We start from the raw sequence: 24,551 nt of genomic DNA, 5'->3' as shown, positions 1-24,551 counted from the left end.
CACAAGTTTGTTTAGCAACTCACATGCTTTGATATAATCTAATAATTCAAACTTTAACTGTTTACATAAAGCACAAACCTAGCATCCCAAAAACTTATTTGCTACTCTTCCACCTGAGCCCACAATACTATCTGCTTCTTGAGGCTTCCTATAGTATCTATTAGTAACTATTACAGGTGCTATAGAAAAAACTTCATCTATGGAGGTGCAAGGCTGTAACCTGCAGTGAAACCCCAAGCTAACTCTGCCCCTGCAAGGTTTGCAGGTGCATTGTCAAGTCAGCAGTGCCACACATGAACTAATAAGCAGGGCTAAACACTGCTACCTTGTGCATCTTCAGTCATGTACTTCAAGAGGCATCTTTGCTTCTCTAGCAGCCATAGATTTTAATTCCTCAATTGATATTTTAAAACCTAACCAATAGTAGTAGAATAGAGCTTGCTTTTATCTGTCACAGGTAAAGATTAAGGTTTTGTCTACTACAAATGTATTTTTAAATGAATTTAGCTTAATTGGCATACAGTATTATGGAGATCTTCTAAACCAGTATAAACCAGGCTTATTTTGTTTTAGCTCAAGTCAGTCAAGAATCTTTCAGGATAAACTGAAATAAGCCACTCAATCCAAATTAAAAGTATCTGAGATTTCCACTGGTTTAATTAAGTCTGTCTAAAACTAATTAAACTAAATTGGTACATCCTTTTTTTGCAAAGGTAATGCCTAACATTCACAGGCAATTTAAAAGATTTAGTATGCAGGGCAGGGGCAACTAGAAATGAGAGGGGATGGTTATATATAATGCAACCTCACGAAGTTCTACTTGCCCACTCAACTCACACAGTGGAAATCATTTTTAATAAGCAAATAATCTTGTGCGGGCCGGGTCAAGCCCCGGGCCCTTTTCGTCACTCTGCACGCGGGCTGTGGCCAGCAGCCCAGGCAGGCCGGGTCGGAGAGGGAGGTCGCCGAGCTAGAATTAGGCACAGACACTTAACGGTTGATTTTAAGATTGTTTACTTACACCGAGATGGTCGCGGTGCAAGCTGAAAAACTTGCTTGAGTTACAGTTGAGGATAAAAAAGAAGAGAGGCGGACTAGAGTTCCTCCGGGAACACTCTTCTAGCCCATCCGGTTGGAGGCTCTAAACTGCGAGCCTGTCGGACCAACCGGAGAAAGTCCGTCCAGTAAAGAGCTCTGAATAGACTCACTCACACGAAGTTTGCTAGGCTCCGTGGATCCGTCTCTTTGGCATGCAGGGAAGGATACGTCTAGGATCGTACGGCGACGGGGAGAGGCTAGAGGCTGATCAGACCTCTGTTGCCTGCTTAGAATGCGTTGGGTCCGTAAGGATCCGCAGCGCTTAGAGATCTTCACACAGCGCGAAGTCTCCTTCTCCTGGTGTTCGTGGAGTCCTCCAACTAGGGCGGAAACCACACAAGCCTTTTATACAGCTAGCAGGCCAATCCCTAGCTGCCACGTGTGAATAATTTAACGTAAACCAATAATGGGGCTCGAATTAGAATACAAATGGCGGGAACTCTTTGCAACGTGCATCACCGTGCTGCAACTTAGAAATGCACACTGCAAAGAAAGCTACGAATTGGCGGGAACTTCTTTTGCACCCGGGGTTCTCTGTTGCAGCAGAAAACTCCACCATGCAAAGAAGCTGCAATTTGGCGGGAACAATTTAGCGGGGAGCAATTTAGCTGTGCTGAAGCACACAAAACAAAAACTCACAACTTGGGTTGTGACAAATCTGTGATTCAGTTTTTCATCTTTCATCACGATGTTCATATTTGAACAAGCAGACTTTGGTGCTGGTGCCAGTAAATATTAACATTTTACAAGCACGATCCATGTATGAACCATGATACACTGCTTTTCTGAAAATCTTTATATTTCTGGCTTTCATGACTGTGACCTAACTTCTTATGAAAACCTAATTTTTGTAATTATTACCTTCGAGACCATTTATTTGACATAAAGCGATGTTTAAGGATATCAGTGCTGTAGTTCTATGACACTGCATATAGCAGCACCTCTAAGCAATGAAATTCACGCAGTTACCATTACAACTTTCCACATCAAATCTAGTCCCAGTAAATCAGTGAAGTTTGCTGTATTTTTTTAGGATTTTGTATTAAGCTGACAAGGACAGGAGAGAATAAATAACACTCCATTCTGTACCACCACTCCAAAGCCAAACTATAGTTATAAGAAGTGCTGCATCACTACATTCACTATGATTTGAAGAGTTCTGTTTGTTTATCCATCAATCCAATCTGATACTACTTAGGACAGTGGATGGCTACCACTGCAAGACATGGACAGGAACAGCCTGGTTCAGGCCCAACATAGTAGGGCACCAAGATGCACCAAGGCAGGACAGCTGGAATCTGCCAGTGTTGTTGCTGCTTCCCCTACACCACCTCCCACCTCCTGGCTGCAGTGCAGGCACAGCTGAGGCCACACTTCCTAGCCCCAGTGCAGCTTCTCACCCACTGAAAGCTGAACCCACACTGCAGCCAGGGGAGCAGGGAGGCAGAGGGGGAAGAGGTGTAGAGAAAAACAGCAGCAGTAGTGTAGGCATAGCTTCCAGCTGTCTGGTCTCAGCACAGGTCCTCACTGACCTGCCCCAGAGGAGGCACAAACAAACTCTCTGGCTACACAGGCCAGATCAGGCCTGCAGGCATATGTTGCCAATCTCTGACTGACGAGGTTAAGATACTGCTCTGTATTGTACTACTGCAGTTGGAAGTCCATAAGAAAGAACTCAGATAGCTGATATTGTCAGTTACCTATATCTCCCTAGGACATAAATGAATACTGGAAAAAAGTACAAACCTGTCTCTTGTCACTTGCCCGTGAGCCTGCCTACATGTTAGCCATGAGCAAACCTTTCCAGTGCCACAGCAATCCTGGCAGTGCACTACCCAGGTCCATGCCAGATGCGCATATTGCTAATTTAAAAAGTGTTTGTACAATATTTAAAACAACTATTTATGAAAAACATACCATTATCTGCATGTGTGTGAAGGGGGAAGACAGGGAAAGTTATTCCTCAAGGCCAGCCTACTTGGATTGAGTAAGAAATTATTTTGATTCTTTGTCCTTCAAAAAAGGACTTATCAATGTTTTAAGTGGGGCAATTCAAGGAAGATTTTTCTGTATTCATGCAGAAAAAAGGTCAAAGATGCTTCAAAACTGCAGTGACAACAATTCTCATGCTGCCTTGAAATTCATTAAAATGTTGGGTTAACTGTGTCTTTCAAATGTCCTCTCTAATATCTCATAATCTTGACATTCCCTATTACCATTCTGCTCACAGACGGAGTGAGGGTGACATGAGATGTCTGGTTCTGGGAAGAACAAATGTGCAGCACTAGTGTATGCAATCATGTTAAGGAGACAGTGATTACTAAAGCCCCTCACATTTTGCTATAGCAAGTAGAGTCTGCTAGATCTGACTATAGGTTGCAATAGACTTTAGAAAAAAACAAAAAAAATAAAACTAATCACATTTCTATTAGGCCTAGTTTATGAACTGTTCACTCACTGTGAAAAAAAACAAACTATCACACAACTTAAGAAATAAATTATGCAAACCTAAAATCGAGCCTTTTATAGGACTTTTTATCAGATTAAGTTCTTAGGTATACTTTTAATGTTAAGTAAATACAGATTAAATGAGTTTGAAGAAATCCTGACTCATTCTAAAGATTTTATGTTAGTATTTTGGAACTTAATCTTGAAACTACTTGAATCAATGGGATAACTTCCAACAGACTCAGTGGAGCAAGATCCAGCTCTTCAGAGTGCTGCCTGAATGGCGTGGTACCAATTTTATGAGCAGATGCACTCATTCAGAACCATTTAAAAAGGTCAGTATCTAAGCCTTCATAACTAACCCCTACTACAGCAAACTGATTCACATTACCTTTTATGACTCAACGTCCATACATAATATACATTATTTTTAGCCTCAACTAGGAATCATTACAGAAAAAAAGAAGCTATTACAAAATTAGTTAGTAAAAGAAACGAGATGAATTTCCTAGCTGAACTTTAATGGCTCCAGTAAAATTTGTTAGCTATGCATGTCACTAGGTGAAGATCATTCTTCCTTATAGATGATCTACCTGGAACATATGGCGAATGGCTTTTTCTATTACCTTAGGTATGCATGCATGGTATGGACTATGAGCCACTTCCTGCAGGTAGAAGTCTGAAACAGCTGATGTCAACATATAATTGCAGAAACACAAGAGCCAAAAAGAACCCTAAAGCAACTTAAACATATGTATAAGAACAGTGTATAACACTTGTTTTTAATTTTGTTTTTAAAGTATATTGCCATCGGAATGATTAGTATATATATAACATACCAGAATTGTACACATGTACAGTACACAGTAAAAGTTACTCACTTCTCCCACCACTTCAATGATGTCACCAACTTTTAACTCCAGCTCATCTTCATTCTGAGGCATGTAACTGAAAGCTACTTGACATCTTCTTCGTCTGTTTCTCTCTCCTAGTTAAAAGTAAAAGAAGAAAGGGGAAAAGTTAGATTAAAATTTAACTATATTAAGACTCCCTGAACAAGTAACATAGCTACCTAAAACCCTGAACAAAACCCAGCTGCACTGCCTCCTCACCACAGTCCATGGGAAACAGCTGAAGTTGCAGCAGCATTCTACTGTGAGCACTGATAAACATTTTGAAGATGTGCAATGCTTATTAAATGAACCTCAGATCAATCTACAGGAAAAGACTGACATTTAGAAATGAAACATATTAGCATATAATATTCCCTCCAACCAATATAATTCCCTCCAACCATTTTTGTCTTAGATGCAAATTACCGTGCAAAAATATCTGTTGATTTAAACATGGTGTCCAGGTAAAAATAAAAAGCTTATTTCTAAATGCCTGGCAATCAGCTTGAGTTCCATTCCAAAGACAACTGCATACCTACACACTAACATACGATGATGAGTGATTTAAATTTAGTCAAGCTGGAGAAGGAGAAGGACAAAGAGGAAGCACAAGAAGTAGTAGTAGTAGTTGTCATCAGCTTTGGAACTTTTCCCTGCTAAACAGATTATCTGTAGCACAGAAAGGGAAGAAACAAACTTCTTACAATTTACTTGCTAAAGCATACTGTTCACCTTCCTCTGTTAAAAAACCCCAGTAAGAGTAACAACATTTTTGGATGTTGGGGTAGAGGAGGTAGAATGAGAGGAACCATTAAAATACAGCTCCTTCCCTAATTAATAATACAATTGCTTGTCCAGATGCCTTGCAATGTATGAGCTAAACTGCATGCCAAATGAATACATTGACAACACATTTATTCATATCATGAATAATTTTTTAAATAACTTATTAACTGGCATTTTTATCCTTCCCATCCCCCAGATACATGCGTACACATGCATCAGGAATGTTTTCATATTTATTGTCAAAATGTCCACTGGCCTCTGTTAAAAAAAAAAGGAAGTTACACAATCAGTATAGATTTCCTCCAGGAAAATAATCCCTAACAGCACTAAAATGCTCCTTAGGATAAACGGAGTAAAGCTATATTTCTGATGACTTTTTTTTCAACCAGATTTCCAAATGGAAAAAGGAGAAGGAGCATAGTCTTCAAACAAACACCTTGTAAAGCAATTCCACTTGCAACAGTAGCTAAAGGCATTCATAAATGTGCTGCAGGGAAGGGGGGGGGGGGCACTTTAAATCAGAGCAGCTCTTGAGCCACTCTAATTAAAGTGCCTAGAGTGTCACACGTATCAGTATCCCCGTGCTGGAAAATGGTGGCAGAGGTACTTTAACTAAAGCTCACTGAGCAAGTTTTAGTTAAAGTGCCCCACTGCCATTTTTCAGCATAGTGACAATGACGCACATGGCACTGGAGTCTTCTGGAGGACAGTAATTTCCATGCTCCAGCAGACTTGATGAATCGAGTCTGCTCCAATGTGCTGTAATTACAGCATGTCAGAGCAGCTTCCCTGTATGTGTATAGGCACCTTAAGTTATTAACTTCTGCCATCCACGGGTTTAAGAGAAATATTTCACAAAAACATCAAAAGATGCCATTTACTGGATCAGCCCATAGGTCCATCTAGCCTAGTAGCCTCTCTCTCAGTGGCAGATGGTGGATGCAGAGAAAACTGGGCATGTCCAGAATCTTCTATACCCTGCTCCTCTCCCATTGCAGTGTTCATTGTCATTGAGCTATTTTTACTCAACAGACATCCGAGCTTTAAAAATAAACATATTTTAATGCAATTGAACTAAACTTGGTCAGTTATTTTCATAAAGATGACAATTTATTCCTCTCTTCTTAAACTAGTGTGATGCTAGGATGCAGCCTAATAAAATCATCAAATAAATCAGAGACAATAAATAAATTCTACCCATAACACTTTCTGAATTGTGAAGATAGTAATTTTTTCCTAAAGATAGAAATCCTCATTATATGAACGTCAGCACTTATCAAGTGGTGGCTGTTGATTGATTTGATAGACTAAAGCACTTCAGTTGCCATGGTATTTTATAATCAATATTGTGCGACTCTAGGATAAACGTCTTTGATGTTGCTAGGAGAATATGGAATATGAACAATGCAGGATAGTACTGAAACAGCATGGATCTTCTTTTCTGAATATTTACTTAAGGTATTTTTATGGTATAGTTGTAAATGTACATCTTCCTTCCATTTTCAATTAGCACTGATTCATACACAATAGAAAAATTATTACTCAATTACATGAAGACAATAAGACTCATACTAATTCTCTCCAGGGATCCTTCAAACATTTCCTAGGTTTGGAAACATATGCGCCTCTAACAACTACACATTCTGTCCTCCTCTCATACTAGCTCCCTTTGCATGCCCCACTTTTCCTTTTTGTTCGGCATTTACTGGTACTGTCAGTAGCCCATTTGTTTTATTGGTCACAGGTACACTTCCTGAAAATTGTCCTAGGACAGGATCATGGTGAACACTTGGTCTCTTACTTTGACGCATGATGGGTCTCTAACAACCCAATCTTCAGTTTATACTGTATTCACCGACTCCTACCTAGTAGTCCAATCACTTTGCCTAATCATGTTATCTACTTCCAAAATTAGTTTATTCAAAGCAGGGATGAATGGTGAAAAATCTCTTGCTGTAAAAAGAAAGAAAAAGTACTAAATAACCATCAAGCATATATCCCTGTTGACTATGGACTGAAGTCGCACATAAACTGGTTTACATAATCAGAAACTGGTTTAAACCTGCAACAGAACAAAAGTTCAGTGCACATAAACCAGTTTCAAAATGGCCGAAAATGGTTTAAGATCAACCTAGTTGAATGTAGTATCACACTTAACTGATTTGGGTCAAACTGGGTTTATGAAACTTCTGTCCCAGACCCCTTCCTGGTACAAGTTAAATCACAGTCCCCCAACATCCCAGCACGCTTTCTAGCCCTGGGCTGGGCTGTGCTGTCTGTTCCAGCAGAGAAGTGTTGGGGGGTTGAGTATGGGGGAGGCAGGGACTGCTCCCCACAGGCAAACCCTGGCCGGGGTCTGGGGCCAGGGAAGGGGTTAAACTTTACTTTCCCCAGGCACAGAACTGCCCTGCCAAGCTAAAAAAACTTATTGCGGGATGCAACTGCAGACTACAAATTCCAGAAGCACCTGGAAGCAGGAAGATTAAATGATGAGCAACCCTGCAGAGTCCTGCTGATGTGGCTGTGGACTTCAAGCCCAGAGACCTCAGGGGCATTGGGAAGTGGAAGCAAATGCACAGGCATGCTGGCTACATGCCAGAGAGCCATGCACTAGTGCTACCTGGCTTCTGGCCTGAGCCACTGCAGGCATGTGGCTGCATTTCCTGAATCAAAAGCGAATATCTGTCCAGTTGTTTCTCAGTTTAATCTCTGCTGTTTAGACTAACCTGCAAAGACTGAATTGATTCAGACTCAGGCTTTTGACTTTATGGCTAAGTACAGACAGTCAAAGTCATTCTTTTAAATACTCAGCAAGAAACAATACACAACTACCAATTCAGTGATGTGGGGAGGGGAAAAGGAGGATTTTGGCCTGGATCCTCAGACAGATTTTGGCATGGGAAGGTACCCAGCAGAACTGACATTCTCATAACCAAAGCAAGGCACCAAGGTTGCATATAAAATAAAAGAAGAGTGGAGTTAGGTCCCTCAGAATGGGACTCTCAGTACCCCATATGCTGAGTGAGGAGATGCCCATGCTAGCCAACAGGAACTGCTACAGTGAGGGATGTGTCTGAAATCTTATCTGCTTCCTGGACTTTGGCTACAGTTAGGAAACTGTGTGAGACCAGGATTTATAGACTGAAATCACTTCCTGGACTAAAGACACCCCAGTTGATCCTTTGGATACAGATAACTATTTCCCCCTGGCCACTGGAGAAGGAAGGAGTGGTAAGAAGACATGATGATTACCTTGTACAGAACAGTAAAAGCACTAGCTCCACAACTAAGACTCATGTTCAATACCCTCAACTCAGTCTGAGAGGGCTCAAACCCCAACTGCCATCTGCCAGGAGAGTGCATCAGCTGTCAGGATACAAGCATTTTGCACTACAGAGTTAGATAAAATATAGAAACAGTATTGAGACCAGGTGCCAGATGCTAGGACTCTACCTTCTAAGGGAATGGCTTCATTATTAAGCAGTAGTCAAGCTTACTCTCTCTTTGGCCCTGTGAAGCTTGCATTCCTTTCTGTACAGTAGCCCAACTTCAACAGGAGTGGAATATGTCCACCCCAATCTTGCCAATAGCCTGGTGGTTAGGAAACTCTCCTGAGAGCTAGGAGATGCAAGTCTAAATCCCTGCAAAAACAGGAGAAAGAAACACCCAATGAGTAAGACCCAGAAGAGGGAAGGACCCCTTCCTTATTCCACCTGTCTCCTTGTGTAAAGAGTAGTGGTTCTCAACCTTTTTTAGATGCAAGGCATTGCTCAGAAAATGCCAACTCTTAGCTTATGCTTTTGACTATACTTTTTGATTGGAAAAATAGGAGAGGCGGAGAGCTCACAAAGCCCACAACAGGTCAAAATGTTTTTGATGCTGCAGGTCCCTATGTGAAATCGCTGAGTTTATCTCATGAATCATATGTATTATTCACAGCCCTATTATTGTACAGCATCCTTCAACACCCTTAAAAGGATTTCATGGCAACCTAACATGCTGCAACACCCTGGCTGAGAATCACAGAGATAAAATAACATCAGTTCTCCTGGCCTCTGTTTTACCAATCAAACAGGAATAATAATACCCCTCCACCACTCCCTCTTCCCAAGGTACTGAGAGGTTAAATTAATGTTTGGAAAAAAAGAAGATCCTAGAAAACTCGACAGAAATGCAAAGTAGCAGTACTGAATCATGAAGTTACGGTTTCATCCACACAGACATTAAATTCACAGCAGTACAGTACATCTAGGAATGAAAGCAGCATGATACCAAAGAAGGAAGACCTACACACCATGTTCAGTGTACTCTCCTGTTCAGACTTCCTCAAAAGTTACCATAAAAACTCTCAAATTAGTCCCCTGGTTCTTTCACTTTTCCCTCTCCTCCTGAATCTCTCTCTCTGGATGTCTAAGAACAGCAAGAAACAGAGGGAAGAATCAGAGTACTACCCAGGTCTTAATGCAGGTGATAATAGAAGCAGCCGTTCATCTTTATGGTTTTAACAAGAAGGTGCCACAAGTAATCTTCCAGGACTCGTGAATATGGGACTGTTCCGCATTTTTAGAATGGTGCACTAGCTGTGCTAAGAACTATGCAACAGAAGAGATTGTTTTGTTTTGTTTTGTGTGATAAAGGAACATGGAGAGTTCACACTGAACCAACTGGTACTAGATCACTATGAAAACAGCTGATCTGAAAAAAAGTTAAAGTCACCACAACATATACAACCTGTTAGCAAAGATAAAGATCTTTTTTTAGAAGGACTATTCCCATTCTAGTCATCCACACGTTTTTTTTGTTTCCGTTTACTTGGAACACAAAGTTTCTGATCGCAGCACGTTCAGCCATTCTCCATACCAACTGGAATAACTCCCAGGCAGTTAAAAAATACCCATTTTGCTGAGTATTTAATACCTGGGTATAAATACCTTGCTTTCTTCCCTTCATCTACTAATATTACAACTGGTTCCAAATGTTGGTTGCTATCTTAACTGCTGCTGCTGTGGGATTTACAAGAGATATGCAGCACAATTAAAATCTGTGTGCTGCTCGATGAAGAGGAAATTTTAAAATATATTTAACAAAATTAGGGTTATATCAGCAGCTGCAACAGCTATTAAAATAAGGCTGTATAATGTTACTACTCTAATTCTGTTTTTTGATTGCTCATAATTTTGTAAAACTTAATATTTGGATGGATGTTTCCCATGTTTTTTTTAAGTTCAAAAAGTGGCAAAGATACTGAGAGGGAAGGTGAGTGAACAAAACCTATTTTCTCATTAAGACTACTGGAATTTTTGTACTGGCTTGGGCTAGAAAGACTAAATTTTACTGAAATAGCTATATAATGAAGTAATATTGTTTACTGCTGTGGAAGGAACTGGTTTCAGTTTAACAACAGTTAAATCCTTTTTTTTTTTAAATAAATAAGCTTTGCACACACAGGCTATCTTTAAAGTATAGCGTGCAACTATGGAAAAATTCACTGCCATATTGAAGGAGCTAAGCTAAAGTGAAAACCGTGTTAAGTGTGTAGCAGGTGAAGGACTGGCTGCACAAGAAACCAGTGCAGACACTGAAGTGAGTGTGGGTTCAAGTGCAGCTCCTCTTTCTTCTGTAACGGTTGTGGTAGGCGTTAAGTCTTTACTCAGTTTCCAAAGAACCATAAGATGAACGAAGCAGGGGATGAACCCCTGAGGTCTTCTATAAATTTGCAATGCCTTGCCTCTCCTGCACCCTGGAAGTCTAGATTAAAAGTTTACGGGGGAGAGACTCTGTCTCCTAACAGGGCTCCTATGATGTGCTAGAAGGTCTCCTCTCAGAACATGCAGGTAGTATGCTGCCAAATATTTTCAGATTGTCACAGACATGTACAATTTTGTTAGATTTCAAAAGTCTTAAATGTTATTCAATCTACTGTTTTTGGTTATTTTCTATGAAAAGCTAGGAAATACCACAGGAAAAGAAACCTTGTATTACTAATAAAATCAGGCTTGCATGCTGAAGTACAGGAAGTAACTGAAATCAAGACTGCATATGCCCTTCTGTGCAAAGGCATGAAGAGTCAAATATTTTGTTGTTGCATACTTTTGCAGCAGGTGCTCCACACCATTCTGTTCTACAAACTGTGCCTGCAGATGTGCCAGGAGGCTCTTCTGACACAATGTAATTTCAGCACATCAGAGCAGACTCGACTGAGTCTCCTGGAGTGTACTAAATAGTGCGCTCCAGCCAGCCTCTGTGTCTCGCGTATCAGCATCCGTGCACTTTAAACCAGCAGCGGGGCCACATTATCTAAAGCTCATCAAACATAGGCAATGCATAGGGAGGTATGGGGAGGCACATCCCTCCTCTGAGAGCAAGCCCTCTGGCTGGAAGCAGGGCATGGAGAGCACTTGTGCCCCGCTAAAACTGGCTCCACCGCTGTTGTGCAGAAGTGCCAGCATTTCCGCTGCTGCCATGTCACCGGCGTGCTCGGCAACTGGCCACTGGGGGACACCCCCCAGTCATTCCCCACTGGTACCCCCCCAGACTCGGGAGGTACCAGTAGCCCATGTCATCAAACGCGCTTTAGTTACAGTGCTCCCACCACCATTTCAAAGCACAGAGACACCGATACATGAGACAGTGCAGCATACTCTAATTAAAGTGTCCCACCTACCCCTGGAGCATATGTAAAAATGTCCTCTGACACCAGTCCTACAATGTAAACTGTCAAGGTGAACCCTTGGGCTTATATGACAACTCAATTACTTTAGTGGATTCCACATGAATAATGCAAGAGTCTGCCCATGTGGATCTTAATGTTAAGATCAGAGCATAGCCTCTGACACATTTTATAGTGTTGTTTAATACCTGGTATATGCTACAGAATGCAATAAAGTATATATATGTATATACACACACATACACACACACCCCCCTTCTATGCACTCTGTAACATAGGTTGCATACCTGTTGCAAAAGTATGCAACAACAAAATGTTAGACTCTTCATGCCTCTATTTATACAGCAAAAGCTGTGTTATCCGGCACTTCACCATCCAGAATGCTCCACTAACTGGCATCTGTCAATCCTTCCAAAGGACGTGGCAAAAGCAAAACCGGAAGTCCCACTTCTGGTTTCACCGCTGCGAGCTGAGTTCTTCTTCTTCACTTCTTCCTTGTGGACCACGGCCTGGGGCAAAGCAGCCCCCCTCCCTGTCCCCCAGCACACTGACACCAGGGAGTGAAAACCCTGGAGCACCGGACCCGGCATATTTGACTAATTGGCATATTTGATGAACCAGCATCCCCCATTCCCCATAGATGCCAGATAACAGAGCTTTTACTGTATATTTAAATATACATATTTAAACTACCCTATTAACCATGCTTAAAGTATACAGGCTACTGCAAATTAAATATAAAACCAGAATCAGAGTGAATATTTGGTGGCATATATCAGCCCCAGTGCTCAATACTAACTTAGAGTTGTAGTGAACTGCCTCCATTCTTGACATATGCCCAGGAAAGGTCAAGCTGTTTTAAGAAAAGAAGAACATAGCTGTGCTGACAAAATTATTAAGATAGTCACTGTAGAAAAAAAAGATGTTGTTATCAAGCTTATCTGTGCCTTCTCAAATGCTGCCCTCAGATTTAGAGGGACTGGGGATTTTTCTTATGCTTTGTACCACAGTCTAAATATACCGACTTCAGTTGCGCTTCCTATCTCCCTTTTTCAAAGCTAAATATGTATCACTGAGGAAATGGTTTGGTCTGCTGTTTCTTCTGATGAGGCAAGCTGTAGTATATAGAAACAAGTTGGAAAAATAACTTTTGATCTTGTTTAGTTTGCAAAAATAATGTTTAATGACTCTACAACAAAGAAAGCCATCTATTGCTTTATGCTTGTAGAAATGTTTGCATTGTGCTATACTTGATGCTACCTATAGATTGTATATTTAACAGTTTCTGGTTTCTGTTTAGGGTAGCCACAGCACCATGCATTTTCATTTTATGGTTTTTTAATCTGAATTTCTGAAGAGAAAATTTAAAATATGCATGCCTTAGTTCAGGGGTGGGCAAAATATTGCCCACGGGCTACATCCAGCCCGCCAGGCATTTTCATTCTGCCCGTGGGCCCCCCAACGAATTGTGCCCCACCCAACCCTTCTCCCCGCGAGGGTGGGAATGAGGTCCCAACACCTGTCCCCAACATATCCTATTATGCCTTGCTCCCGCCCTTGTGGGTGGACAGGTAGGCCCTGCTAACACTGGGCAGGCCTGCTGTTGCAGGCTTCCCTGGCGTCGCGCTCCCTCTGGGCAGCAGGTAGGAAAGCTGTGGGAGGGGACAGGGATGCAGCTGGGTGGGAGTGTGGGGCTGGCTGCAGCGTGGAGCTCAGGTGGGCAGGGCATGGCTGTGAGGGGGAAGGGTATGGGGACCCCTTCCACACTCCTCCCTATGGTGCGCAGCTCTGGCAGGCAGCAGGGGACAGCAACAGCAGGGGGAGGGGGACCCAGGCTCCTGGCTCTGGCCAGCGCTACAAGGAGCACGACATCTGATGGGCCGTTTGTTTCCCTAGCGCTCCCCACACTCACGGAGCGCAGGCACTGGAGCAGGCTGGGGCAGGGAAAGCAGAGGCTCCAGCACCTGGGGCTTCCCTCCTGTGCCCCGCAAGTGTGGGGATTGCCAGGGAAACAAACGGCCCAGCAGGAGCTGCAGTTCTTGCTGCAACATGCCATGCTTGCCAGAGCCAGGCACCTGTGCGCCCCTACCTGCTGCTATGCCATGGGGGGAGTGTGTGTGGGGTCCCCCCCACCCCAGCATTGCCTGCACTGACTGCAGGAGAAAAGAGTGTGTTCTAGAGCTACATCCCCACACCCCACAAATGCCACACAACCCCCCAACATACCCTATGCACCCCCCACAGCCACCCCCCCTCACAAACTCCCCCCACCCCACCACACACACCCACACACACCCCTCACCAGACACACACACCCACATCCCCAACCACCCCCCCACACACAATATAAGAGTAAGAATTTATTTTTGAGTTATTATGCATTCCCCTCTATATACCGTATACAAACAAAAACCATGACAAAAATATTTTTTGTAATAAAATTAAAATACATTATCGTAGATGTTTGACTTTTAGTGTATGATTTGGGTTTTTTTGGTTTTACGATGGCAACTTCCCCCTCCCAAAAGGAGTATTTCCAGGGGGCAAAGGGACGGACTTATAGTGACAAAGGCTAGGAGTAGGACTTCTAGTCTCAAGATGGTAGTCAGGGGATGGGACACCTGTCAAGGAGTGGAGCTAGCCATACGGGAATTTTCTCACCAAAATTTGTATTCTCAAAGCCGTGCATATTTTAGAAATCTGGCAGGAATACTTTGATAGCACTCTGAAATTTGAAAGAGGATTTTTGTTAAACGTATTAATTAGCTTACACACAGTTCAATAGCATCAATAAATATGCAATGGTTCTTTTTCCCCAGAAGTGTGCATCAACACTGCTCTAACCAGGAACCTCTGGCTTTGATCCCAGCAGGAGTATTGGCACATCCACGCTAGAGTCACCAGCCTTGGCTGAAGCCAACACCCACTGTCTCTGAAGGAGGTTTAAAAACACCATGACACAGAGAAGGAGGGAGGAGGAGGTGAAATTCCCTCCCAGCCCTATTTGGCAAGCAGCAAAGCCCAGAAGCATGGGAAATACCCACAGTAAAACATAGGAATAGCTACACTTACATTATCTCTGACTGGTGGCACAATATATGTACAATAGTTTAATTAAGAGTGAAAACAACAACATGAACCGAACCTGTCTGGGGTGTTTGAGCGACACAGTTCATATGTCAGTGAGCTATTGATTCCTACATAAGCACATCCTGGAGTAGAAGCAGCAAAAGCTATAGAATTACTAGCATAACAAAAACTCAAGTAGAAACTACATCGCTTAAATCGCAAAAACAGACAACTGTTACAGAAAAGGCTAATTAAGTGGACCAAAAACTTAATGTATAAAAGGTGCAAACCTAACTTAAATGTAATATCAAGGTTGCAGTCAGAAAAACCAACAAAAAACATGTAAAGTAAAATTAAAATACCAACAGGGACCTAATTTTGGTGCACATCTTGCATACGACCTGATCAATGTCAAGGTTGTCCAACTTCTGCAGAGCTGGGGGCTGCACAGCACATGGGATGCATGCCCCCGCCCCACTACACTGCGCAGGTCTGCCCTGCATTGTGCTATACACTGAGCATTTCACTGCACCATGCTACTGCCCTCATGCCCTGTGTGCTGCACCAGCTGCCACCCCACCCCACTCTAAACAGTGCCGGTGCTCCTGTGTTGTGGGCAGGTACCAAGCTGCAGGTCCCTGCAAGTTGTGCCAGGGCACCGCCCCTACCCTTCCTCCAGGGCTGAGGAGAGGAAGGGAAGCTGGGGGAGGAAGGGGAAGCCTGGAGACGGCAACAGGGGCAGCAGCAGCTGAAGCAGTGGAGAGAGTGGGGCTGGAGTGGGGCCCCGGACTAGAAGGGTGAGGGGTGCAGGTTAACCCTTCGAGGGCCATATGATCTGTGTTATGCAACAGAAAAAGAAAGATATTGTTTTAAGCAGCACATTAAATTAGCCAGTTGCAGTATAAAAATGCCTTTCCCCTGACTAAATTAGCACTACTTCAGGAACTTTATTTTTGTACATCCTATTTTTGGCTTCAAAATACAAAGGAATATTTTGAAGCAGTTTTCTATGAGACAGATGAAATATTCTATCACAAAATGAAAGCTGGTTTTTAGTGATATTGTTTCAAATAGATTTTTTCCTTTAACAAGTTACTATTCCAAGGAACTCCTATCTTGATAAGGATTTGATAAAATCACTCACCTTTCATTTGTCTTCCAAAAGATACTTCGTTGCAATTAGAAAGGGTTCAAGGAAGTGCCTTCTACATCAGACTTATCCTGCCAAACATCTCTTTGGCAGATCACCTGTCCTTCTTCCCAACAGAAAATAATAAAAATATTACCTTGATCTGATCTAGCTTTGCAGCACAAAAGTGAAACTACTTTGCCAAGTTTATCCAGCAGACTAGTGGGTAGAGCCAAGAAGAGAGTTTACATCCCCATGTTCTGTCCTCTAGCCCAGCGGGTCTCCACCTTTTTCGTACCAGGACCCATTTGTAAACATCGACAGCCAGTCCCGACCCAGTGCCCCTCACTCCCACCCCACTGCCTCCCACCCTCAGACCCCAAGCAGGCCCAAGCACCCCCTTGCAGGCTGGAACTCTGCCAGCCTGCAAGTGAAAAGCCAGTTTTCTACCTTTTTTCTCCTTTAAAGGAGAATCCATTTTTCAAGTTTCCATTTGTAAAGTTTGTTTGTGACCCTTGCATATATTCTTGCGACCCACTTTTGGGTTGCAACTCACGGGTTGCAAAATGCTGCTTTAGCCCACACTGCTTCCAGCCATGAGTTGCAGGGGTCATTTAGCAACTGAGCTGTGGCCCCTCTACTCCAATATAAGACTGTGCAACATGAATGCAGGATCATGTTCTCTAACACTGCAGTGTCACTTTTCTCCAACACTAGGAAACTGTCATGGACAAATTACACAAGAGAGAAACTATCTAACTACTAACTAACTAACTACTATTACATACTGCAAGCCAATCCAATTTGGAAGAAGCTTCCACAAATCCTGCAGAGGTATCTGTAGTTAAACTCCAAGCAGTGCTAAGCAATTTAGCTCCTTTTCTTTGACTTATGCACAGTCCAAAGGACCAGTATTAGGGAAGTTCTCTGTCTTTTGAAGAGAAAGATGTCAGTACCATCAACACCGACTACTCATCAATCATTCCAACCACAGACAAGCAGCAGGCCAGGCAGGGTGACACCTTAGAGGCTAACTGTTTCAGAGAGGATGAGCTTTCATAGGCAACTGCTAATGATGAAGCATCTTAAGAGGTAGGCTGTTGCCTACAAAAACCCATCCTCTCTGAAACAGTTTTTAAAGTGTAACCCTGCCCTGCCTCCTGCCTGACCTGAGACTAAGCACAGCTAAGTACCTCTGTACCACAGGTAAATTTGAGGCCAAAACAGGATCAAAAGCTCCCTCAGAAGTACAATTACAGGCCTATCACAATGAACTATATTTTATCCTTTGTATTTAATGTGCAATTTATAATGGAGGACATGCTTTGATTTTGCTCTAGTGATTTGACTGTACATCAACAAGTTTAAAATGGTTATAAATAAAGCAAAGCAAAGACATTTTGATCTTGTAAGTCTTACTGGTAAATTTAAATTTTATACAAATAATATAGTTTAAAGTTTTTCAAGGATAAGTTCAGCATTTAATAAGTAGGGCCCTACTGAAATTGCAATGTCATGATTTTAGTGTAAAACGACAATTTCAGGCTGGACCCACAAAAAAGCAAGGGTTCAGCAAATTTTTGGCAGGCTACTTGGGGGGAAAAACAAAAAATACCCCTCCCCCCCCAAAAAAACTTCCAAAAAGTCTAAAACCTTACCAAAAATAAAATGCTGGCTCCCTCTGGCTCGTACCTTTGTCACATGCAGCACGGGCACCCTTAATCTTCCCCCGCTCTCCCCCCCCCCCCCCATTGCCCAGAGCTCATCTACCTTGAGCCCTTCCCACTGCATCTCCACACTGTTGGAGGCGGGGGGGGGGGGGGAGGAGGAAGTATAAGTTAAAGTAGAGTGAGGGAGCCCAAAGAACACAGCTGCTGTGACAGGGGCACAGCAGGAGCCACAGGCTGCATACTAACCCTTTAGGAGCTGCATGCAGCCCACTGGCTGGCAGTTGGATAGCTCTGCCTTCTGCATCATATGGACAAGTAGTGTACATATCAGAAAGGTCTGTCTTCATGGGAAGCCGATTGTTTCTTTAAGAACCAGTAATAGTGGTTAGCTCCCTGAATCGGACACAGGGGATGCACAAATCCCAAATTATACCTCCAGGGGAAGAATGATAAGAGGTAAGGGGTAAGGGGGTCATTCATGTGGGAAACAACATAAAAAGTCATAAAGCTATTTCTTTATTTTATTTTTTAGGGTAGTTATGGCAAATTTTGAAATTCATTTAAGAAAATTAAAGTGTGTACATGGTGTGTACACATGCATGTGCATGCACACACTTAAAAAGTAAGCCAGAATACTTCCTCCCCCGCAGCCATCTTTCCACAGACCACATGCTGTCTTTTTAAAGTTACTGAATAGCTTACTGCACCAGCCAGGTGGCGAGAACCTGGTGGCGAGAACCAGAGACTCAATGAACAAAGGAATAACTTTCAGAAAGAAGTTACAGGTAAATAAAAATAAAACACTAACTCCTGTTGTATCCTGCCAGCTCTTGTTTTAGGTATCAGTTTAGATACCAATTTACAGAGCTTGGATTACCTTTGAAGAACAGTGTCTTGCAAAATGTAATGTGAGGGAGACACAAATGAGTACATACAGCAGACAGACATGCCTCCCAGTACTTATCACCATTGCCCATTTCAGTGCCACACTCCAAAAACTGATGCATTTTTGCAGATTACTACTTAATTAAAGTTGTCCTGTCTCATGAATAGACTTGCTTGGATAAGAGAGAAGCATGTAAAATTATAGTTTCTGAAATGTAGCAAAATAGTCTTCTGGGATTGCTTCATTGAGGTGGGCAGAACAGTTCTGGAAAGTCATTTGCGGCAGACAGCACTTGTTCTGACAGTTGGCCTAACTGATTTTGGTTTCTAGAACACAGCCATTGGCTGACAATACTGTAATTCGGTCATAAAATTACTATGCAAGCTTTGCAAAAGCACTTTGGTCTTTTTTCTCTACCCTTCCTCTTTGGTAGACTCATTTCCAGTCAGTCTCTCAAATCAAGAGCTAAAAAGTGTTTGCCAACTCATCAGACATACAAAAAACTAGAACTCTTGGTTCCAAAATTATACCTTTTATTAGACCAACTGGAAAACGGCAAGAAATTTGTCCTTCTATGCAAGCTTTCGGGATCAAAGTTCCTTCATCAGGCTCTGGGAAAAATGTAGATGGTACAAGATGGTAAAAAGTCCTCATAGGTAGGAAATAAACTTAATTTTTGCACAGAGGGAGCTGAAGATGGAAGGCTGTCCCTCTGGGTCCGTGCAAGTGTCTTTGTGACAACTCAGGAGAAAAAAAAATATTATAAAATAAAATATATGCAATCAAATAATATCTGCCCCCCCAACAAATGTGCCTCTTGAAGGACATTGCTCTGGAATGTAACCTAACAATATCACTTCCGTCTAGAGTAGCTAAACAATTTACAGTCGTATTTTAATATAATTCTCAATTTTAAAGCAATTAAAGGCAATCAATTAAATTAAAAAACTTGTGCACACACAGCACATAAGCCTTGCCTTCCTTTTATACTTGAGGATTTTTGCCATATTCATAGGATCTGGAATATTACATCAGAGAACTAAATTCTGCCCTCAGATAAGCCTACATAAGCCACATTTAATGCTTAGAAACATCAGAAAAATAAAGGAAGAGTATGGCCCATAGTTTGATACACTAGGAAAAGGTCTTTCTCAGTTCAACAAAATGGGCCTGATTCTGCCACTCTTCTTCACATATTACATATTCACTCCCAGAAGTCAGTGGGATTATTTGCATAGCAAAATAGTACTATTCATAGGTAAGGTGATATAACCCAACCAATTGTTTTAAAACTTAAACTTGATGGCTCTTATGGGGTGACAATGCTGACACATACAGGAACATAGCAAACTTACAATGCTTTAGTTTGTTCCTATCAAATGTACACATAAGTAGCCAAATTTTTATCTGACTTCAGGTCCTGGTACATCAGCAATAGAATCCATCCTTCATAAGCAAATGGGTACTCTATGAAATCCCCATACCATATCATTGGCAACAGTTATACAGTTGTGCAGATCTGCCTGCTTTTCTAACTTCATCTGTTCTTACTTAGTTTTAAAATCACTAATTTGTTCTTCCTTGAGAACTAAGTGTCTCCAATATTGGGACACTTAAAATTAAGATTTTATTCATTTATTAAGTAAAAAGTGTGCTTGAAAAATCACATACTACACACAATAGGCAAACCCAATTTTGGATCCTTTCCCGGTCCCTTTTAGATAGAGACAAATCTCTCCTCTGCTGCAAGCTTGTAGGCCACACACACATCCATGTACTTTAAAATGGCAATTAAGCCATGACATTTCTAAAAATCTCTCTCAGAATAGAGCCTTGCTAACATCCCTTACTGATGCAGTGACACACAGCAGCTCAGCATGCTAGTGTATACAACTAACCATCCTCTAGCTCTGCTAAAGGGAAAACTCACCAGGAGGAACCCTCAATTGCACACTGCTCATGTTAAGATTTGTTATTATTTCTTGCCTACTGTTGAGAAATTGCTATAATCCAAAAGTAACCTGCTTTTTGAAAGGGCATTTTATACAGTGCTTTGTTATTTGGTGGTTACCCAACTGCTGTACTGTGCATGGGGAACACATGTCCTGGAACGTGGTAAACAGATATGATAATACAAGCAAACCCTTGAGGCTTCTGGCCTATTGAGGCTCTGTACATCAGAAACTATGTAGATTCTAAGTTGGTTTTCCAAAAAGTAATTTTATTTGACCAGAGTGGAATGCTGTACTGGGTCGATCACAATCTCTTCTACGAAAGGAGCTATCTCAGTCTACTTGCCACACAGGACAATTAGTCTGGATCATACAAGTGCTTGGAGATGGTTTCCAGATCAGCTGGGTTCACAAGAGCATTTCAGAAAAATGAAAGGCCTGGAGTCTCATCTGAAAGACACAGTCTCAGACCTAGAAGAACAGACCTCCACCTTCAGTTTCCTCTGTGCAAAAATGAAGTTATTTTCTACCCATGGGGACTTTTTACCATCTTTAATTTTCCCTGAACCTGAGAAAAGGTGCATGTGCCCAAAAGCTTGCAGAAAAAGATAATATTTTTGCGTTCTCTTAGTTGGTCTAATAAAAGCTTTTATCTCTGAACCAAGAGTTCTAGTTTTGCATTTCATTTTGTCTCAGACCAACCAACACGGCTACCAAATACATCCCTGTAGTCTCATCTGCATTTCCAAAATAGCACTTGATTGGGAGTGCAGTAAGAGATGCACCTCAGGGTTTTCAGTTGTGGGAAATTGTGCTACTAGTAATACAGAGGCAATACCAGTCACTTTAAGTGGCCCTTGGTGATGAAGGGTGAAGCAAGATTCATCTCTTCCTAACTTGCTCTCCTTCCCCTTAGGCAACTGCTCAGTACCTTCCGTATTTGCCCACAGCGACTTCAAAATGCCACAGATCTACTCTGCTGTACTGAGACTTTTTCTTCTCCATTGTTCTTAACCTACAGAGGAAATCTTTTGGCATTTACAACAGGAGTGAAAGGGCGTTCAGCTCAACTGAGCTAAAGTGACAAATAGGCTACTACAACCAATAACTTAAGTGAAAGGCAGGTAGTTAATAATTCAGTTTATTAGTATGGTTTTGTTGAAAAAAATGTGACAAATGTCAAGGCCCCACAGTTTCATACAGTGGAGCTGTGCTGTACTCATGTTCTTCTTTCCCTGCTCACAAGACTAAGAAACATTCAAATGTCATCCAAAAGGTGTCTAAGCAAACTAGCCAAAATGCAAAAAAGTTTTGATTCTTTCATTTTTGTCTCGTGCTTTTGGGCCTTGTGAGAAAACAGAGTTGATCTCTCTAAAAGTTCAACTATTATATATACATATGGGTTTATCTTCCATGGAAAAGGGTGAGGAATTTATTTGTGTAGCTATCATTAGTGCTAACAGGAATAATATGCATAGCTTGAAAAATCTAATTGCCCATAGTGAGTAGCAAATTTCCTTTATGGATGGAGAAGGGAAAGGCAGCCATCAATGTAAGTAGACTTCAAAACAAAATTCTACGCTGGATGGCTAACAATGAAAAATCAATGCTATCATTTTATTGAATCTCAAATATCTAATCTTAAATGCCCTCCCAGGTGTTACTTTTTTTTTCTGCCTCCCAGGCATTACTTTTTTTTTCTGCCTCCCAGGCATACTCACCTTGGGCTCCGAAAGTCAAACTGAGTACGTTTTCCCCTTGCACATCACCACTTATAATAAAGGCTTTGCAGACTAAATTACAGTATGTACCTGAAACCAAGATGTCTTTGAATTTAAGACAACTCTGCAAGAATTAAATTCTAGATATGGCAAATTTATAAATGTTAGAATTTCCCAGGTATAGAACCTAATTATTGGAAGTAGTTTTACATTCATCTGTTCCCACCCCTACCACTGTAGTGGGGCAAGCAGCAGTAGGGGATAGGTGGCAGGGGAATCAAGTGGCCTGCCCCTCTAACCTGCTCTCCCCGCAGTATCTGCTGCCATTGTGCTGCCTGCCCCCCACCAATCCTCCCACCACCTTTACCCTCAAGACCTGGCCACAGCTTCAGTCTGGGGCACTAAGCCCATGGTTGTTCTGGCCCCAGCCCAGCCATTAGCAGGAACTATGGTGGCAGCAGCTCCAGCCCCAACCCTGGCCTCAGGCTGGAGGTGCCACCAGGCTGCTGCTGCATAGTTGGGCCAGGACCAAAGCAACCATGTGGTTCATACCCCAAGCCAGAGCCAATGCCAGTGGTGGCAGTGGGGGGAGAGGGGAGGCAGAAGCAGAGCAGCAGCTTCAGCTTCAAACACAAGTAGATGCCAAACCCAGAGATGCAGCAGCTGCCTGCTCGCCTGCCCCTGCCTTGTATTCACATTCAAGACAAGGCCCCCCCCCATATTAAATGGGGAGCGGGGGGGAAACCTTGTCTTGGATTCAAGTAAATATAGTAGGCCTTTGGGTACACCTCTGTAGCCTCACTATCTCTCAGTTCTAGCCTTCTGTCCTTTTTCATGCCCCATAGAGTAGAAGTAAGGAGATCATAGTTTGGCCCTTAGAACTTAAGATATACAAAATGGAAAGAACCCAATTTGACTTTCAACTCTATAGCATCAAAGAAATGCCATGTTTTCTTGTATGCACCTTTTTCTGAAAACCAGCTGCTGGAAATTGCAGCACATATTATATGCAAGAAAGACAATAAGAGCAGTTTTTGTGGTTACCAGCAAAAGTAAAAGTGAAGTCTGCACATAGCTCACAGATAGTTGAACCATGAGAAGACTCAGCTTCCTGGCTGCTATTATTCTATAACTATTCCTGTAGTTACTTTCTACAGGGAAAGATCTTCATTCTGCCTTTCAAAAACAAGGTGTGTATTTTCTTCTGGAATGTATTGTACATGAGATAATACGGTATTTCTAAACATGAAGTAATTTCCCTGCTGTGTCCACAGGACCCTATGATCAATCTGAATCTACTAGTCAGGATTCTTTAGGTAGCAGAAGAAGCAGTAAAAATGATGTGAATTCCACCCTGCAACTACCCATAAAAATGACGAGCAGAGGCAGCCACTGAAGTTATTCTTCAGGTGGAAAACAGAACATAGAAAATATGTTTACTCCCCAAATTATAGCAGATTAGAAGTGGGGCAAACAGATGAATAGACATGAGTTATCCTTTTTTCTAGAAGTCCAGAGCATCTAGAAAAGGAATACAATTGAGATCAAAGGAGAAAGAGTGTATGTGTGTGAGAGAAAATAAATGGGGATCTGAAAGTCTGCAATTAAACTGACAGTTTTCTTATGCTAGCTAGATGATGATGATGATGTAAAAGAGAGCCCCTGAGCAGGGTCAAGAGACAGCACCTAGCTAGGAATCCAAGCATCACCTTCAGGAAGTGGTAAATACACTTTGGTATAACCAAGAAAGGAAAGAAAGGCGCATATGAAATCCATTACATAAAGTATATTAACCTCTGAAGTCTGGCCTACGGAAGAGAAATTTTGCTTGCAAACAACTATTGGGCCCTGCTTACTGGATCTATTACAAACCACATACCCAAATACAAAAACATTCCTAACAGTATATACCACTGTTTAGATAAAATTGCATTCGGCAATGTTGGGCCAACATGGAGTCATTCTCTCTGCTACCATCTACCAGTGCAAGACCAATATGGGTTTTGCCCAAAAGGACTCTACCTAGTACAATTAGACTGGTCACAGAATCCTGTATTTTTCCAGTGGCAGTGATATGGCATAGCCCTAAAGCAAGAGAACAGTGCTTCTAATACTCTCTCCCAGGGCACCAGTCACTGCTTCTGTGATTTCTCCAATTCAAATTTTACTCAGCCATAAGGGGAAGAAAGTTTTCTGCTACAGTACTATTTTTTTAACAGATTTATCACA

At 42.0% G+C, this 24,551-nt stretch overlaps 1 protein-coding gene across 10 annotated transcripts in view; it reads right to left on the bottom strand.

Moving 5' to 3' along the window:
• The window catches only part of SH3KBP1 (SH3 domain containing kinase binding protein 1), a 361,711-nt gene that overhangs the window by 183,431 nt on the left and 153,729 nt on the right, over window positions 1-24,551 (bottom strand). For 4 of the 10 annotated variants that reach the window (XM_059720873.1, XM_059720872.1, XM_059720874.1 and 1 more), the window contains 2 exons: window positions 19,180-19,260; window positions 4,428-4,534 (listed from right to left, as the gene is read on the bottom strand). In XM_059720873.1, coding sequence (XP_059576856.1) covers window positions 4,428-4,534; window positions 19,180-19,260 — 188 coding nt within the window. Of the gene's footprint in view, window positions 1-4,427; window positions 4,535-8,722; window positions 8,766-12,694; window positions 12,744-19,179; window positions 19,261-24,551 lie in introns of those variants that run through there. The other 6 variants (XM_019495083.2, XM_006266294.4, XM_019495084.1 and 3 more) reach the window with 3 other exon arrangements.

This window comes from Alligator mississippiensis, chromosome 1 (assembly GCF_030867095.1).
Source record: "Alligator mississippiensis isolate rAllMis1 chromosome 1, rAllMis1, whole genome shotgun sequence".
Taxonomy (NCBI): domain Eukaryota; kingdom Metazoa; phylum Chordata; order Crocodylia; family Alligatoridae; genus Alligator; species Alligator mississippiensis.
This window is presented reverse-complemented; position numbering and strand designations above follow the sequence as displayed.